Here is a 17676-nt window from a genome sequence, read left to right on the forward strand (position 1 = left end):
GTGTCTGCCGGCACTTGTGGGGATGCGGCTCTGGGAGAGGAGCTCCAGCGGGCTCTGGCCACCAGCCTCGGGGGCTGTGGTGGAAACAGTCCCCCCGGTGACAACGCCACCCGGACCACGGAGCGGCGTCTGCGCGCCTGCAGAGATGCGATACGGCGGATAAACACCGAGTGGGGAGGGCTGCGCCGAGCGCCGGCACGATAAGCAGATTGTTTCTGGCAGGGCACGGCGATTCTGAGGAGACATCGCCGCTCCGTCGCGGCCCCAAATCCCCACCGGCCACGGGGGTGCCGCCGAGGCAGAGCCTAGGCCGAGGAGGGAGAAGAGGAGGAGGAGGAGGAGGAGAGGAGGAGGAGGAGGGAACGTGCTCTTTTCAGCAGCACTGTCAAAACCAGGGGAGCACCCTTGGGTGCCTGGGGGCTTGTCCACAGCCTGGGGACTGCCCACAGTAGGACGTGGTGCCACGCACCAGCAGTGGCTTTTGGCACCTGGAGCTCAGCGGCCGAAGCCCGCTGCCCTCTGGGGCCGGGAAGCTGTCGGAAAGATCCCACGGCACGCGCTGCCAAGCGGCCCCCTTCTGGGGACAGAGCTGGGGACACGTCAGGGGACATCAGGTGTGCCGGGGGGCACAGGGACGTGGTAGCAGAGCCCCTGGCCGCCCCGCTCCCAGCCCGGCACGCACAGAGGTTTTATTCCCCTGCCTGTGCTCGGTGCTGTGGCTGGGAAATGGCCTGCCAGAGAAGCCGTGCGTCGTAATGGCCTATATAAAACACAGGAGCATATGTGCGTTTACCATTAAGATCATAATTGCAAACATTCAAAAGTTGAGATTTGCAAGCTCCCAGCTTCCCAAAGGCGGCTGCAGCCGAACCCAAACGACATCCAGAGCGATGAGGAGAAAATGTGTTCGAAGCGAGAGCTTTGTTGTCGTCGTCGTTGTTGTTAAATTGATGCGGCGCTTGCTGCAGAGGGACTCTGCATGTAGGACTAACCCTGGATGCCTTGCTGGTGATGCCTACCTCAGCGAACGGGGTGGGAGCAGCCCCGTCCCTCCCTGCCAGCACCAATCCCCACACCTATCCCAACGGGAACCCCTCCGCTTTTTTCCCCCGTAATGCTACTTCCCCGCATTTTGGGGCCGGCAGCGGCAGAGCTCACATTTTCTGGGGGGGATGGTTTCGAGGCTCGGCCTGCGGGAGGAGGCCATATGGCCGGGAACAGCGGCGTGCCGTCCCCGCGGCAGCCCGGCAGAGCATCCAGCTCCTCGGCAAGGGCGGCCATGCCAAGCGGCCCCAGCCGGCAGCCAGCGCGGCGGGACGCCCCCGCGCAGAGCCGTGCCCCTCCTCGTCCCCGGGCACTGGGCACGAGGGGACGGGGGCGGGCTTGTCCCCCCCCTCGTGCAGGGTGCCCTCCGAAACGGGGTGGGCTGGAGGAACCCGGCTTGGGTGCCTCGTTTTTGGGGTGGCTGGTGCCGAACGCTGTTGTGCCGTGTTACGCCTGCTCCATGGCCATGCTGGCAGCAGGTGCAAACCTCGTGGGCTCTCCCCATGCCTCGTCCCCTCCCCAAAATGCCCCGCTGGGGGCACTCGCATAGACGTGGTTGTCCCACTGCCCCTATCCCCCCCCGTGCTGCCCTGATGTGCGGCACCTCCGTAACACCGCCGGGCTTTTAATGAGAAGTCAATGGGAGCTGATGCCCGACCGGAGCACGGCTCTCCTGTGTCTGCGGGTCCGTGGCAGCGCCCTGAGGTGTGAGGGGAGGGACGGTCAGAGCTGCGGGTAAGTGTGCTCCGAGACAGGGGCTGCAGCGTCTTTATTCCCTCCTGACCCATTTAAAGCAAGCATCGGTGACTAAGGGAGCTGGCGGGAGGATAAAAATACCTCCCACACGCTCCCTGTGAGGCCGGGGATGGAAATAGGGGTGCCGTCACCTCTCCGGGGACTGCCTGGGGTCACTGTTTTGCAGTCCCAAAGATCGAGCCCGTGCTGGTGGGCTCAGGACAACACCAACGCTTTGCAAGCACAGTGCTGGCATCCTGCAACTGCTCCTGGCTCCCTGCCACACCAAACCCACAGGTTTGGGGCCTCCTGCCCCATCCCACCCAGCCAAACCCCATTTCCAGGGGTGGAGGAGGTTTACAAAGCAGTGAGCAAAGAAGTCTCTCCTGCCCACAGACCCAAATCTCTCAGTTTTCACTCGCTTTGGAGAAGAAAGGGGTGAAACCTGGGCAGGTGGCGGTAGGAGGCTGCGTTTAGAGGGAGAGGTTTTTGGGAGCGCATCGGGTGCCTGCTGCTTGCAGGGCATGTGGGGAGCTCACCCCCAGGCACCCCAACGCTGCTGCCCCTGAAGGACCCAAATATCCACCTGGACTCCGCGGGGCGATGCCTTGATGCCTGCCAGGGTGTAATTCAGCTGCCTGGGGCACCGGCGTTGCGGGGAGAGCAGCGTACGCCGAAACTGGCAGTCCTGCTTACTAAATCTGCAATTCCAGCGCCGGCTGTATTTTCGTCTTTCTAATAATAAGTGCGAATACAGTGGGGATGAATCACAGGCTGCGGGCTGCAGGTTTTGCCCCCCCCCCCCTTTGCTGCGAATCCATCCTGGGGGGGAGCGGAGCTGGTGGGGGCAGGGGCTGGGACACATCGGGGACACATCGGGGACACATCGGGGACACAGAGGGGACACAGAGGGGACACAGAGGGGATGCTGTCCCAGGCCAGCACCAACCTCCCCCAGCCATGTCCATCGCGTCCAGGAGCCGAGTCCCCTCACGCTCCCATTTCCACCAGTGTTTCCATGTGCCACAGCAACATTTCAATCCCAACGGACTCCTGGAGCATCCCCGCAGCGCCGCTGCCCTGCCCCTGCCCCGTGGCTGTTTGCACCCTGGGGTCTCGGTACCTCTGCACCCCGACTGCTCCCAGTCCAAAACACGCGAGCGGCCCCTGCGCGGCTGGTCACTGCTGGCTTTGCCTGCTGGGAACCGCTTGCTTTGTTGCAAGGACCTTTTGCAAATGTTAATGCTTTCCTTTCGCTGGAGAGCTCTGCGGATGATCTGCCAGAACGGATTTCACACGCTTCTCCTAAAATTATGCCCTTTGCTTTCCCAGCGCTGGAGACGAAGCGGAGCCCGGCGTGCCGGCAGCATGCGAGGAGCGCGGCTCGCTGCTGCACGGGTGGCTGAGCCCTGGCCAGGTGGGCTCTCCTGGAGCCCACCGCTGCTTGCACGCAGTCCCTGCAGCACCCGCAGTCGCCTCCCGCATTGCCAGCCCCGCCGGGAGCAGGACGGGGATGTGCCTGGTGGGCACTGGCTGCCCCCGTGCCCTGCACCTCCGTGGGGACCCCTGGTGCATGTCCCACGTCCCCGGGGGGCTGCCCTCGCTCTGTCTGGGCTGGGGGTGATTCCCGACCCCCAAGGCGTGTGTGTGGATGTGTGTTACAGGGAGCTTGCCGTTACCCCTGCAGCCACCCTGAGCTGTAAATGGGGACATTCAGGGTTTGCCCTCCCCCGGCAGGAGCCCCCCCACGTATTCATATTGGGAAATGCAGTGGAGGGATCCAGACCCAGCCCTGTCCTCCCCGGCAGCGAGCAGCTACTCGTGAATATCGTGGCTGTGGTTAGAGCTGATTTAATACATCTTAAATGACTCATTGGGGAATTTTTATTTTTTTTTATTTATTTATTTTTTGTTAATAACTCGTGGTGTCACTACAGGGCACAAAGTTTGCTTCGCTGAGCTTGTTTCCCTGCTTCTTGGCAGAGATAAATAAGTGAGGAGCTGGAGAGCGAACGAGAAGCCCACGGAGGACGTCACCAGGGAGCGCGGTGAGCAGCGTGCCTCACCTTCCTCCCGTCCCAGCACACTTGGGAGGGAAGCACCCGCAGCTCTCCTCCATTGCCACCTCCGTTGATGGTCCTGGGCGACCAGTGGTGGTGACAGGGGACTGGTGACAACGATCCCCCAGCGGACACCCCCGGGGATGCTCCTCGCGTCCCACCGGCCGCAGAAGACGAGCCTCCCAGCTAGGGAAAACAGCGCTAAAAAAAATGGAAACTTACCTGAGTTTATCAGCAGAGCCGCATTTAAAGCGCCTGCTGTAAAATTTCCCCGACTTCACGGAGCGGTGCACAGCCTGGTGATCCCCACCGCCGGCACCATTGTTGCCAAAGAACAAGAATTACAGTATTTCTGGTGGAGGAGGGAGGCGTCCCTCTACGTGTTGCCGCCGCTGTGAGCTCCTATTTGAATTGCTAAACCCGGCTCGGTCTCGGCCGCAGCTTTTGCTTGCAGGTGCCTTCATGCTGGAGCTTCGCCCGTCGGGGGAGCGGGGAGGGGGGTCAGGAAAGGATGGGGGAACCTCCCGAAAAAATCCCACGCGCTCTTCTTCCCCATCCCCTGCTTGCACAGTGCGTGGGGTACGGGCTGAGAGCGTCGTGCCTTGGCCCCCGGCACCCTGTGGGGTTTTTCCCCGGGGTGCCCCAGCCCCGCAGCCCAGCTGTGTTCTGTTCCTGCTCCCTCCTGTGCCGGTGCCGCCGCCTGCCATCGATCCGGGCCCAGAATAGCTCCCGCCAGCAGCCGGCCGACGCCGCAGCCGCCACGGGAAGGGCATGGCGATGCCCCCCTCCTCGCCCCGCAGCCCCCCGCGGCTGGCGGCGGCGCTGGGTGTGCTGGAGGTGAGGCAGAAGGGAAATAGGGTAACGCGGGTGGAAGAGGGAGGATGCAAGGGGGGGGCTGTGAGAGGTGCTGCCGGCACCGGCCGCCCCACCGGAGGGGCTGGAGGACTTTGGGCAGCTGCTGGAGGCAGATCCTCTTCTGCTCCTCACCACTTCTGCCCCGCTTCCAGTTCGATTTCCATTCCCACTGCCACTCCACTTTCACTCCACTTCTACTTCCACTCCATTTCCGGTCCCATTTCCATTTCCACTCCACTTGTATTTCCATTTCCACTTCTATTTTCACTTCCACTTCCATTCCCATTCCCATTTATTCTCTGTTTCCATTTCCATCCACTCCCACTACCCCCTGAGACCCCCCCCCAGAAGTGCTGGGGCTGCAGCACCGCTTTGTCACCCCCACCTCCCACCCAGCCCTGCCGGTGTGCACCAAGGAGCCGGGATCTGGCCCCTCCCGTGCGCACCCCTCTCTCCCGACCTGAGGTGGCTTTTCTCTGGGCTGCTTTTCCTGCCGAGAGCTCCCCAAGCTGCTGGGGGCACTTCTGCGCGGTTTTGTCCTGTGGGGAACAGCGTGCTAGGAGTTGGAATGAAAAGAGGCAACTTGGGGCTTTTTCTTTTCATTTTTTTTTTCTTTCCCTGGGTGCAGCCTTGGGGATGCACGTGGAGAACCAGAGCTTCCCTGGAGCCGTGTCTGAGGACCTGACCCGTGCTCCGTGCCCACTGGCACAGCCCTGGAAGCCACAAGCCTTCGGAGATGAGATGAGATGAAATTCTTGCAGACCTCCCCCCCGCGTGTCCCCTGGCTGCACCCAGTGGCATTAGGGGCGGGTGGCATCGCCCAGGGGAGCCCCCAGAGCCGGTGAGGAAGGAGCTGGGGTGAAGGGTTTGGAGGGGCTGCATCCAGGGGGAGACCCACTCTGCGCAGTGGGTACCCCGTTTCAGCATCTCCCCGGGTGCCCTTTAGGAAGCCACGTGGGACCAAAGCGATCCTGACACCGAGTAAAGGAAATGGAGGCTGATTTAAGTTGAGAGGTTTTTTGCGTGTTGGCTGTATTTTTTTTTTTTTTAATTCTTTCCTTAAGTGCGAACACCATCTGGCTCCCCGAACTCCGTCAGCGCTTCCAGTCCCGAGGCGGCTTCGCTCTTCCTAATTACTGTCATTACGTGGTGGGGTAGTGATTAGGGACGGATGCTGACGAGCGGCGTCAGGAAGGCCGCGTCCCCCGACAGACTCGGCCCACGGAGCCGGGCAGCCTCTTCTCCTCAGCCACTTCGGGGAAGAGCGGAAAACAGACGGGGGGCCTTTTCCAGCTGGGGACCTTCGCGTTTGGTTGGAAGGGGCATTTTGTTATCCAGCGGGGGCAGGGGGAGGCCGGGGGGCAGGAGGGCAGCCAGCAATGACCTCTGAGGCGGGTGGGAGACCGCAGAACTCCCCCGTGGGGTGGCACTGCCACCAGGTGGCTGTCACCCTAAGGTGACACCACTGGCCCTACAGGCACCCGTGCGTGTCCTCTGGGGCTCCCCGTGCTGCCCCGCTGCTGGTGGGGAGCGCACCCACCAGGCACCCAGCCCACGGGAATTTTGGGGGGCTGAGGGCAGGGGTACGTCGGGCTGGCGCAGCTGCACCCACGGGTGAACGAGCAGGAGACGAAACCTGCTGGGGCTTTCCCCAGACTTTCCCCCCGCACTGCTCGCTCTGAAATCCTGGGTCCCCCCCACGGCAGGTGAGGCCCGACCTTGGCAGCCTTTCAAGGAACCAAGGCAAGAGGCCGGGAGGCCAGCGGGAAACCCAGCCTCTGCCCCATGGGGGAAGCGAGAAACTGCCATGGGAAGGCACCGGGGGCTGCAGGAGGGCTCCCAGGAGAGGGGCTCCGCTTTATGCTCTTGTTTCTCTCCTTTCCCTGGGCTGTCCCGAGAAGCAGATGCATCGTGATGCACCTGAAGAAGTAAGAGCGGGAGCCCCCACCTCAGCAGGAAGAGGTTTTTTTTTTTTTTTTTTTTCAGCAGGATTTTTACATGGTTTCCTTTTCCAAACCACCACATTGGTGTGGGGTGAGTGCTGCATCCTCAGGGCTCAGCTGTGAAAACAGGAATGGGATGCACGACAGTCCCACTCCCACCACCTCCCGTCCCGTTCTCCGTGAAGCAGGCTGCTCTGCCTCCCACGAGCACGCCCTCTGCCTGTGCCAAAACGTCCCCAGCCGGGCACGGGCTGGTTCCCAAAGCGCTTGGGTTTGTTTGTTCCCCAAACCAGGCGTGCAAAGGTTGCATCCCCCAGTGACGGGGACGCATCGTGTCTTGAACTGCGTTGGGCATTAGCCGGATCAAGGCTCAGTCCAGCCGGTGCTTTTAGATTTGGGAGAGGACTTGTGGTGAAAAATTCGGTCCCTCGTGCCCTGCGGCAGCTCCTGTGGTTCCCCTGATGGGGTAAATGCAGTGAAACCAGCTCCAGCTCCAGGCCAGGAGAGAAGGGGGGCATCACCCTCTAACGACACGTGGTCCTGCACCCCAGAAGAGCCAACGTCACCCGGCACAGTCACTGGTCAATCCCACCACGGTCTGCAGACCTACGTGGTCTATTGGGTGAGCACGGCAATGTCCTCCAACATCTGAATACCACGGTAGACAGGAGAGCACTCCAGGTGGGGCGCGATGCTGGCTCCAGCCCTGATCCATTGATGGTGACATCGGGTGCCAGAACCGGTGGTGGATCGGGAGCAAAGCTGGAATCATTGAATGGAGCTCATCCCGCACTAACGACTTCATTTCCAAATCTTCTTGTACAGGCGAGCCACCGGTATGTGTGTGAACAAGGCCATCGACGGAGAGCTGCCTTGGACCGGCGCTGCTGGTCAATTCTCACGCGCAGCAACCCCCCGGAGACACGCACATAAATTAAGTCATCCCTCCTACGCTCACATCACTCCCTGCCTGGTTCTGTGCAGCACGGAAACATCCATCACTGTGAGTCCTGTCACCACAAGTGACACGCGGTATTTTTGCAGCCACCGTGAGCTGAAGCGATGGTTGTCTGGGGCCATCATGACAAGCTCCTGCGGCCAGCGCTCCTCTCGACCAGCAGTCTCCATTGCCTGCCCCTGGTCCTTGCTGACTTCAGTCACCGTAGCTTGCAGCAAAGACAGATTTCCCCATCCTCCTTCCCTCACTCCCTGCTCGGAAAGGCGAACTCGCTTCCCATCCCCAGGGCACCCAGATGCAGAGGGGGGGGGTCCCACCACTGCCCGCGGGTGCCTGCTGCCACACAAGAGCACCCCGAGGGAGCGGGGACCTGGGTGTCACCGCGAGCAGGAGATGGGAAGGCAGGACTGTGCATGGAGAAGATGCTGGATGAGCTTTGCTCAGTTTGGCCCCAAGACTCATTTTATTGAGGTCAGGAGCAAAAAATCGAGATAACGGCGATGGGATTTCATCTTAACATACCCCTGCTTCCCCCCTTTCTGGTCATCCAGTCCCGTGTCCCTACAAATCCCCCCCCTCCAGCAGCAGACCCATCCGGGCTCCCCAGTTCACCCACACCTGCACTGTGGCAGCCTGGCAGAAGGCAGAGCAGTCCCCACGATGCGCCCTCCTCACCGGCCACATCCCTGCCTCCTCCAGACAGCACCACCACACCACGGCAGCTATCAGTAACTCGGCATAGATCCTTAGGCTTCCTCTGGCAATTACAGGCACGCGATCCACAAAAATGGCAAAGTGGCAAAAGTGACAAATGGCAAAGCCCAGTTCTGGTGCAGCTCAGGTCCACGCAAGGCCTTGCCCGCCTGGGGAAGGGCTCTGGCAGGCTGCAGGGGGCAGCCACAGAGCCCCAGCCCCGTTTCCCGTCCGTCACGGTCTCTCCTCGCCCACGCAGTCCTGGGTGGTTTTGGTGGTGACCAAGGCGGTGGCGCCCAGCTCGGTGGCCGGCAGCGGGAAGCCGTGGCCGTGCTCCTCGTGGTGGGGCCAGGTGGCGGCCAGCAGCACCATGTCGCGCTCGACATCGCCCTGGCAGCATGGCCGCCGCTTCGCACTGTCCCTCCCGGGTGGCCCCGGCGCCTTCAGGCCTCCGTTGAGGTGCGGGCAGGGGCCCCGCGCCGGGTCGGCCTCCCCCTTCGGAGCAGCGAAGTCAGGGTAACCGGGGCTGGGCAAGGGGCCGGTTTCACCCAGGCTTTCTGAGAGAAGGGCGAGAGAAGGGGTTAGGACGGAGATCTCCTCCCTGTTTCTCCTTAAACGCCGCTTCGTAGCGCTTTTTTCTCCCCAGAGCGTAATTGGGGAAGCGCAGCTGCGCACTTGCACCTCGAGTCTCCCGTGAGCCCATGCTGGCGGTGAGCAACCGGCCCAGCCGCTTCCCTCTTAAAAATAGACTTGTTTACAGCAGCACGCGGCCCTGTGCTGCCCCACGCTGGAGTTCTCCCTCCCCTTTCATTTCTGACATTGTTGCTGGGTGTCCCCCGTGAGGCACCATGGCCTCACCCCCTGGAAATGCCCTGTGGGGAGAGGCACGACCCCGTCCCTCGCCCCATCTCGGGTGCCTTTGGGGACGCCCCTGTGAGATGCTCAGTGCCCTGGGGTCTCACTGATGGGGGCTGGCTCCAACACCATCACCCCTTTGGGGTGGCAGCGTCACGCACGTGTAGGAGGGTGCTGGGAACTCCGAGCAGGGTGCTCAGCGTGGGACCCCATTCGCGTGGCTCCTGCCATGTGCGGAGTCCTTCACACGTTGCCCTCTGGTAGCAGGGCAGGGGACCAGACTTTGGTGCACCCCACTGACGAGCTGGGACATGAGTGGGACAGCGTCATCCGAGATGACACAGGGCCAGCAGGGACCTGCCTTGGGGAGCTGGGGACTGGGACAGGGTGAGCACGAGGTTTCCTACCTTTGGCCTCCTGCTCCGTCTTCCTGCTCTTCCTCCTCTGCTTCCTCGCCTTGCAGGCCAAGAGGCCGCAGAGGGCGGCCAGAACCAGGAGGAGCACCACCAGCACGGGGACCCCGAAGATCAGGAGGGTGCTGGGCAGGTCCACGGAGGGCAGGGTGGGTGGCGGGGCCGAGGTGGACGCCACGTGGACGGGCTCTGCTGTGGTGCGAAACGCCGGCGGGGTCAGGAGGGGGAGAGCTGGGGCGAGGGGCAGAGGGCGGTGGCGTTACCCACCAGGCCTCCCGGCCTCCGGATTTGGTGGTGGAGAGAGAAGGAGCGGGACCTTCATCGCTGTCCACCTCCTAGCCCCATCACCACCACCATCCGCAGGAGAAGGTTCCCTCCAGCCCAACCCCAGGGTGTCCTCCAGCCCCTTCACCCGCCACCGCCCGGCCCCGGCCGCCCTTACTTGCGTTGTCCTTGAAGAGGTCGGAGCACCTCACGCAGAACCTGGTCAGGGGGTCAAAGCACTGCGAGGGGAGGCAGGAGGCGACGGCGTCTGCTTTTCCCAACGAGGACATGGCCGAGTGCTCCCGCATGGCGCAGCGCAGAGCGGCCGCCCGAGTGTGAAATCGCCGAGCCCCGGGGCGGGTGGCAGAGGGAGATGCAGTCTGTCGAGCCGCCTCGGCTCCCTTGGGGCTCCGGTCGCTGCGCTTCCCCCGGGGCGGATCTTCGCTGGGGAGGAGGAGGGTGCACACTGAAGCCCTACCCCTGGCCGCCCGTGCAATGCAGTGTCCAAGAAGCCCTCTCCTCCAAAACACGCTGCCAAAATCCCTGCGGCCTCTGGTGCGCCTCCCGGTCCCAGCCGTATGCTGCCCCCAGCCCCTGCAGCTCCCTCGCCTGCCAGAGAAAAGCCCCTCACCGGGGTGGGCTGCGCCTCTCTGAAATCTACCCCGGCCTCCAGCATCGGGGTATTTGCTGGTCTCCCCTTGGTGAAGCCTGTGTGGTGGTTTTATCCGTGGTGGGCCCTGTGTCCACGTGGGCGTGGGGCAGAAATCACAGGCTCAGGTGGTGCGGTTCACTCCAGGACTGACATAAAAGGGCCGAACTTGCTCACTGCATACCGTGCTAGACCCTTGGCACGGAGCCTCCAAGCCCTTTGGCACCATGTCCTGTTCCTCAGGGGTTCAGAGCTGGTCCTGCTCTCAGTGACTGCCCAGGGCATGAACAAAGCCAGTCCCACCAGGCAGGTCATGTCCCATACCCTTGGAGGGGAGTAAATACTCTGTGACGGGCCTTGGGTTTTCCTAATCTTGAGCAGGAGAGATTTCCTGCCACCACATGTATGTCAAATCCTGGCGGCTGAGATCTGAAGCAGGTAAGCGATTGATTTCAGCACTGCAGGTGGCTCTGCTCCATCCTTACTAAACAAGCACCGCGTCCCCCTTTCCTTCACCCCACGGGAAGGAGAGGGACCCTTGTGGCCACTTTGCAGGCCCGCTCCCACGGAAGGAAGCGCCGCAGCCGCCTGCCCTGTCAAGCCCCTCACCTCGCTGCAGCCTGTGGGCTCCTCCCAGCGTGGCCACGGCGCTCAGGGCATCTCGTCTGGGCGAGTGAAAGTCGTGACCAAAACCAGTCGCTGCCCACCAGCACAGCGATTTCACTTCCCCTTACGCCACCGCTGGGCCCGGCCACTGCCTCGCTCGCCCTTGCACGCGCGCACGTGTGCGTGCACGGCCGTGCCGCCCCGCTCCTCGCCGCTCCGTTCTCCTCCGAGGAGCGCGGCCCCAGCCGCGGTGACTCAGTTCTTCCACCTCGGCCTTACTCAAATGAAAACTCCCCGAGCACGCCGAGCACTTCCCTCTCTCTTGCTTCGAGGCCGCAAGTGCCAGGCGCAGCGGTGAACTCGGCACCCTCTGCCTCGCCGCTGCTGCAGGCACCCACAGGTGCTGCTTCGCTGCCTCGCCGCATAAACCGCCAGGGCTTGTGCCTCCTGTGAGGTATTTTTCCTGTGAAGTGGTAAAATTGGCTGTGCCCTTCTGGCTTCCAGGGGGCTGAGGGTGCTCAGAGCACACGGCTGATTCCCCACTGGTGTCTGGGGGAACCTGTGGGCATTTACGGCCAGCACCTGAGAGGCGGCTTGGTAGTGTGGGGAGCTCTCTGCAGCTCCTTCCTGCTCCCTTCCCGCCCCGTCTGCTCCCACCCGGGCCAGGGAGATGATGTTTGAACTCACATATAGCAGGGCTTACTCATGGAGAAAATCACCGCTGACTTTCCCGGCAGCGCTCACGTGTGACCAGCGCACCCAGGGCTCCCCGCACCGGCCCCTGCTGCCTCCCGCACCTCCGCCTCTCTGGCCCCCGTAGCAGCATCGCTTTTGGAGCGGGAAAAGTTGAGGCTCAGCGGCTGGTTAGTGTTATGGAGTGCTCACATCTAAAGGCTGAATACGCTTGATAATAGCACAAATGCATAATTAAAGAGCAGGAAAAATGACTCACTGGATAAGGAAATGCGCTTTTCTTATCTTCTCTGCAAACGAAAGCCCCAGGAGCTTGGGAGCCTAGCTAACCAAGTGGTTTTATTAAACAAATAAACCAGCAAAAAATATCAAAAGAGCGATTTCGGAGTTATGCCTCAATACTGGAGCCAGAGAATGCTCAATCCCTGCCGCCACCTGCCCCAGACATGCAGGAGGGGGGCTGCCCACGGCCGGGATCGTCCCGCCAGCCCCACGGAGAGCCCACGAGCAGCACGGGCAGCACGCACAGCCCGGAGATCAAAGGCAGGCCCTTGTCCCACACGTGGGGAATGGGTCCCACATGAGGGGAACGGGTCCCACGTGAGCGGTTCCTCCAGCCTCACGGTGGGTGAAGTGACTCACACGTGCAAGCAGCGCTGGCTGCATCAGAAAATATCCACCGAAAGTTCACCTTGTGCTTGTGTGTGCCGGAAACCCAAAGACGTGTTGATCGCAGAGGCTGCTAGGTGTTTATCTGGCAGACCCGGCAACTTCGGGACGACCCTCTAACACGATGCACCAGGCAACCCTAAGCAATGAAAACTGTGCTCCGGGCAGGTTTGGGCTACCCCGCAGCAGCTCTGCACAGCCGGGGAGGGGGCCCCAGAGCCAGACCCACCGAGGGTCACGTCTGCCCTTCGTCCTTGCCCCAGCAGCGAGGGGCACAGAGCTGGTCTGGAAGCCAAAGCTGAGCTAAGCAGCCCAGATTGAATTTTGCATAGCACTTACTTGTGGCCAGCTACTTGCGGGAGTTTCAAGCTCTCGCACGGGAAGAGTTCGGTGAGTACATTTGACTAGCAGATCACCCTGGGAAAATAAGCGTGCTCCCAGAAATGATTCCAAACCAGAAGAAATGATGTTTGCCCAGGGAACTGATTTGCTGGCAGGGTGCATCAGGGTCCCGCCACACATGGACACTTATCTTTGGGTAGGTGCAAGGATGGCCTCCTGGACCCCTGCCAGCATCTTTGGTTTTGGCTGCTGCCCCGTCACCCGTGAGCTGCTGAGCCGGCGCAGCACGGCGGCGTTGGCTGCGGGCTGCGGGACGGTCAGATGCCAAACTCAAGCTGGTTTCAGCCCCACAGCGCTGCCACGAGCTGCTGCGCTGCGAGAGGAGAGAGCCGCACGTGTTCGGGCATGAGCCCGGGATGAGAGGCAGGGAAGCAAGCGGCCGCCGCACCGAAACGGGCCCCGCAGCAGCGAGCTTGTCGCCGCCGCACGGCCGGCCGCGAGGCTCCGGCTGACAGCATCCCCTCTCCTCCCTCTCCAGATAGCAGCGCCAGTGCCCGGCTGCCTTTCATGGTCCTGCGCTCGTATCTTGTGCTCCCCACCCGAGGCAGTACCCCCAGCAACACAGGGATCAATTGCCACAGGGTGTGGGCTTATAAGAACCATGCAGCCATACAGCATCCCACCCCCCCCCCCCAAAATGCAGAGGATGAGGACAGATACAGCTTTTTAGCCCTCTAATCATCTTGTCTCTGAGCTAGATAACCAGGACTGTAAATCCCTGGTGATAATCGCAGACACCATGCCTGCAAGCTCTCCCCCGGACCATTCATTTCGCTTGATGATGCTTTAAAGAGACATCTAATGAGGATAATCTGATTCAAATCCCCTCTGCTTTTGGGTAAGCAGAGCAATTTAGTCCCCCTCAAACTCCCTCTTCCCCCATGGCTCTCTTTATTTCCCCTTCTCATATGAATCACTCTGGGGTTTCCTTTGCTCTTTGCATTACTATTTTGATTCTTTGATATGACCACCGCAATCAGCATTCACTCTGTTTAGAACCTAATTAGCATGAAATCAGATTCACTTTTTACTCACATCCTCCTGGCACTACGATGCTGGCCAGTGCTTCGGCTCTCACTTAGGGCGCAGGAACATCGCAGCCTGCTTACGAACCTCCCTCCTCACCTGATTAGATCAGGAGCACTCAGAGGAGAGCCGCACGCTCAGCCCGGCAATCGAGCCGAGCTTTGGGAAGGGGGGAAGGTCTCAATCATGCTCAGCTTTCAGCGCAGAGCAGATGGCGAACGTACCGACTCTATAATTTATAGGACACCATCACTACGTATTAGTCCCATGCAGTGGCTGAGCTAAGCCAAACCGCGCGGGGAGCAGCCTGGCGCAGGTGAGAGCCCACGTGCAGCGGGGCCGGGGGAAGCGCGAGCCCAGAGCAGGGGACGTGACGCCCCGGAGGGGTTACCCCGACCAGGACAAACGCTACGCAGCCCACCAACCCGTCTTCAAAGTAGGTCAGCATTATGCAACAGCTGCACACAAGCAGCTCCGCTCCGTTTCCCCGGGAGCAGAAAACAGGAGGGAGAACTGCTCAGGACGGGCACGTCAGGTTACAACATGGGAACCAGGGGATGGAAAAGATTAAGACAGAGCACCAGGTAGTAAAATTGCTCTCTGCAAAGCGAGGCGAAGGCTGCTGGTACACTCATACGAGGAAACACCATGCTGTTCCCAGAGCTTCCCCAGCTCTGAAGCCTTTGATCTGCTGCTCAGCGTAGCAGCAAGAGGCCCCGAGTCGTGGGGAGGGCGAGGATTAGTTAGGCAACGCCGGCACATGGCTGCGAAGAGAGGTTCTCGGCTGCAGCAAGAGCCACAGGTAGCTACAGTCGGAGCCCAGCTGAACGCAGCGCGGGCTCCACATCTGTCAGCTCTGCGCGAGTTCGAAGAGGGAACAGGGCAGGGGAAAACAACCGCGTACGTTCACGCTGGGGCGATGCCAACACTGCTGTGACATCGGGGCAAGCAGCCAGCACAAAGGGTGGAGAGAGCTGTGAGCTGACCGCTGCCGATAACGGGTGTCTCACAGGTCCCCCAGCCTCAGTCAGAACCTGAGGGCGTGGAAAGGAAAGGAAAATACACCAAACTGCCAAAAATCGGGGGGAGCCTCTGCGGTGTGTCCAACAATCTGGGCTTTTTAGGCATTGCCAGCGCTCACCACAACGCTTCTGCCTGGCTCCTGCGCTCAAACCGCCCGCCCTCGAGCGCGGTGCCTCAGCTCCCCGGGCACAGCTCGCTGCGGCGCGGAGGTGACAGTGGGAGGATGCGGACGACAGAGGACACAGCAGCCCCCGCACCACAGCGGGGGCCCTGTTTCCCAAGGGGAGGCAGCTTCTCGCTTTGTTTTCATCCTCACCCCACCTCAGTGCTCCTTCCTGTGACGTGCAGAGCCCCCGGGGCTCTCGTGCCCAGCCCGCAGCTGCACCTGGGCCAGCGGTGGGGAGGCGCACGTATGTAAAGCACGGGCTCTTTCACACACCGCTGACTTCCCCCTGCCAAGGACACGACGGGGCAGGGGGACATCCACAGCTCCTTCCAGGGCTGCTTGCAGGGCTAGACGTGTCACACAAGCCCCTCGCGATGCGGTGAGCCCGAGGGGGACCGCAGCACCGTGGCATGTGGCAGCTCCTCCTGCGGCCCGCGTGCCACGAGCCCACGCCGCTCAGCTGCGGGGGCTTCTGGGCAAGTGCCATCGCCCCCTAAGTCCCCGCATCCCACCGCTCCGGCTCATCACATCCAAGCCGGCCCGAGGGGATCCGTCCTGCTTAGCATCGCCGCGCCATATTAATATTTAACGGTGAGAGAGAGCCAGAGACTTTGATTTCTCCCCCCCAGCCAGCTCAAGGACAACTCGGCTGTGCGGGGAATTTCAGCGCTTCAGAAGGTGGGTTTGCCCCAGTTCGCAACAAAACTCAGCCGTGCTGCAGGGCCCTGTGAGAAGGAAGGGAGCCTGGTGTCAGCCTCGCCGCTGCAGGGGCGGGTGGCAAGGGGCAGACACGTCTGAGCGCAGGAGGGTCCCACCAAGCCCCCCTTTGCCTTCCCCCAGAGCTGCGGCAAACACCAACCTCGGCTCATCAGGAGAGCACTGTTCTGGATGTGTAACCCCAAGGACACCAAAACACGGTGCCAATGTCAACTCACCCCCATCGTGGAGGACACGGCTCCTGCTTTACGTGCAGTGCCAGCAAGGCACAGTGACTTTTAACACACGTGCCCAGAGCCATGCAAGAAATCACATCCACGGAGGCAAAGCGAGCCCGGCGTTTCTGCTCCGGCTCTGGGCTGTGCCAGCCCTTGCTTTCTCTTGCATACAAATCACTTTCCCCAGCAGTGAAGGACAGCTGGTCGCCGAACGGGTGGGAAACGGAGACCACTTGGCCTGCAGGGGAGACGGCCGGGGGCCTGGGCCTGCCCAGGGAGACAGAAGAGCGGGGACATCCAGGTTCAGCCAGAGCAAATATTAGGGGTGGCCTTGAGTCTAGATCTCTACCACCAGTTTCAAGGCTTGAGGGCAGGCAAATCGCCAGGGCTGGGTTTATCTCCGATGGCTGTTGCAGGACAGAGATCATTTACTCCAGGCCCCGTATCAGCGCACGGGCTCTCCCCCCGACAGTACAGACCAGGCACACCACGTGTCTTGCTGCACCTAAAAGTTGGTCTGATTTAAGTGCTGGTGCTGCAAAGCCAGCAAGAAAAGCTTCTCTTGGAAAACCTGGGCTAACAGAGAGCTATAATCCAGACAGATAATGCTAACCATGCTGATTTGTGCTGAAATCTCTTAGCACCTCCATAAGCAGCTCGGCTAGCATGGTGAGGATACAAAATCTTGCTCCTGTGGGTCACGCTGCTGTAGCAGGAGAGCCCCCGTTAGTTTCACTCAGCTCCACCAGCTCAAAAGCACTGCTTCACCAAAGCTTACTTCAGTGCTACTGGTATAAGTCCTACTGTACTAATTAAACTGCTTTCACACTAATTTTGCTGATGCACAGCTAACAAACAAAAACATCCACAAATTGAAGTAGTCAAACCAGCAAAGCTGAGTACTTTTGCCAAAGAGAGAGGGGGATTTCTTTTAGTACATCTCCAAACAGATAGGGAACTGAGGCACAGAGAGATGAAGAGAAAAAAAACTCCAAAATATTTCTGTTAGTTTAGATTTTAGCCAGCTGGACAAGGTCTTTGGTGATGTTCAAACACAACAGAACCCAAGTGACTAGCCTTAATTCAACTTCAGGCCCTCCATGTGCCTGATCACAGTCCAAACACTACTTTCACAAGACCTTTATCAAACATTAGCGCTGGCTACCCCATCTAGATGAAAGGTATCCTCAGCTGCCTCGTCTGCTCTGCTTTGTTATGTCCTGTCTAAACCAATAGCTGACAGTTCCTAGAGGTATTTACACAGTTGTAGCTGTAGCTTTAGATGTGTCCCAACTACTTTCGGTTGTAAAACATGATGGACCTGAGACACAGTGTCATATTCTTAGATACGCTCCACTTCCCCTGCCAGTTCTATTAAAGACTTTTTCCTAAGAGTAAGAAAAATATTTGCCCCAAGGTGAAGCGAGATGTTGCTCTTAAGGAACTAGCTTTTATTTTGTACCAGCTAGGATTCAGCCACCTGTAGGCAGCACAAACAGCATCTTTCTCCTTTAGAAGTGGTAGGAGAAAAAATCTGTATCTAACACAGCGATGGAAAACAACCCACAAGGTTTGAAGGTGCTGGACAGTAGCGCACTGGGGTTTCGTTCCGGGCGAACCAAAGAAAGTTTCATTTTCACCAGTTAAGAAAGCACAGCCAGAGAAATCGCTCCTGAGGCCTGTAGTT

General features: G+C 60.2%; 1 protein-coding gene across 3 annotated transcripts; it reads right to left on the reverse strand.

The window, feature by feature from the left end:
* Positions 1-5139: 5139 nt before the first annotated feature.
* On the reverse strand, positions 5140-13388 carry TNFRSF13C (TNF receptor superfamily member 13C). Of its 3 annotated transcripts, none has more exons than XM_080607835.1 (3): positions 9999-13388; positions 9551-9787; positions 5140-8845 (listed from the first exon to the last, which is right to left on the reverse strand). In XM_080607835.1, exons 1-3 carry the CDS (start codon positions 10126-10128, stop codon positions 8523-8525), a joined length of 690 nt encoding a protein of 229 aa, XP_080463961.1. In that variant the 5' UTR covers positions 10129-13388; the 3' UTR covers positions 5140-8522. The 3 variants fall into 3 exon arrangements, with proteins under 3 accessions (XP_080463961.1, XP_080463963.1, XP_080463962.1); XM_080607837.1 differs by having other exon boundaries at positions 5141-8845; positions 9551-9745; positions 9999-13385; XM_080607836.1 differs by having other exon boundaries at positions 5142-8845; positions 9551-9748; positions 9999-13382.
* Positions 13389-17676: the final 4288 nt, after the last annotated feature.

The sequence above is a fragment of the Anser brachyrhynchus genome (genome assembly GCF_964034855.1).
Source record: "Anser brachyrhynchus genome assembly, chromosome: 1".
NCBI lineage: Eukaryota > Metazoa > Chordata > Aves > Anseriformes > Anatidae > Anser > Anser brachyrhynchus.

Coding starts and splice junctions, on each gene's coding strand:
- TNFRSF13C (XM_080607835.1), bottom strand. CDS start 10,128: ATGCGGGAGCACTCGGCCATGTCCTCGTTGGGAAAAGCAGACGCCGTC. Junction 9,788..9,998: donor CCTCTTCAAGGACAACGCAA/GTAAGGGCGGCC, acceptor CCCTCGCCCCAG/CTCTCCCCCTCCTGACCCCG. Junction 8,846..9,550: donor GACGGAGCAGGAGGCCAAAG/GTAGGAAACCTC, acceptor CCCTTCTCTCAG/AAAGCCTGGGTGAAACCGGC.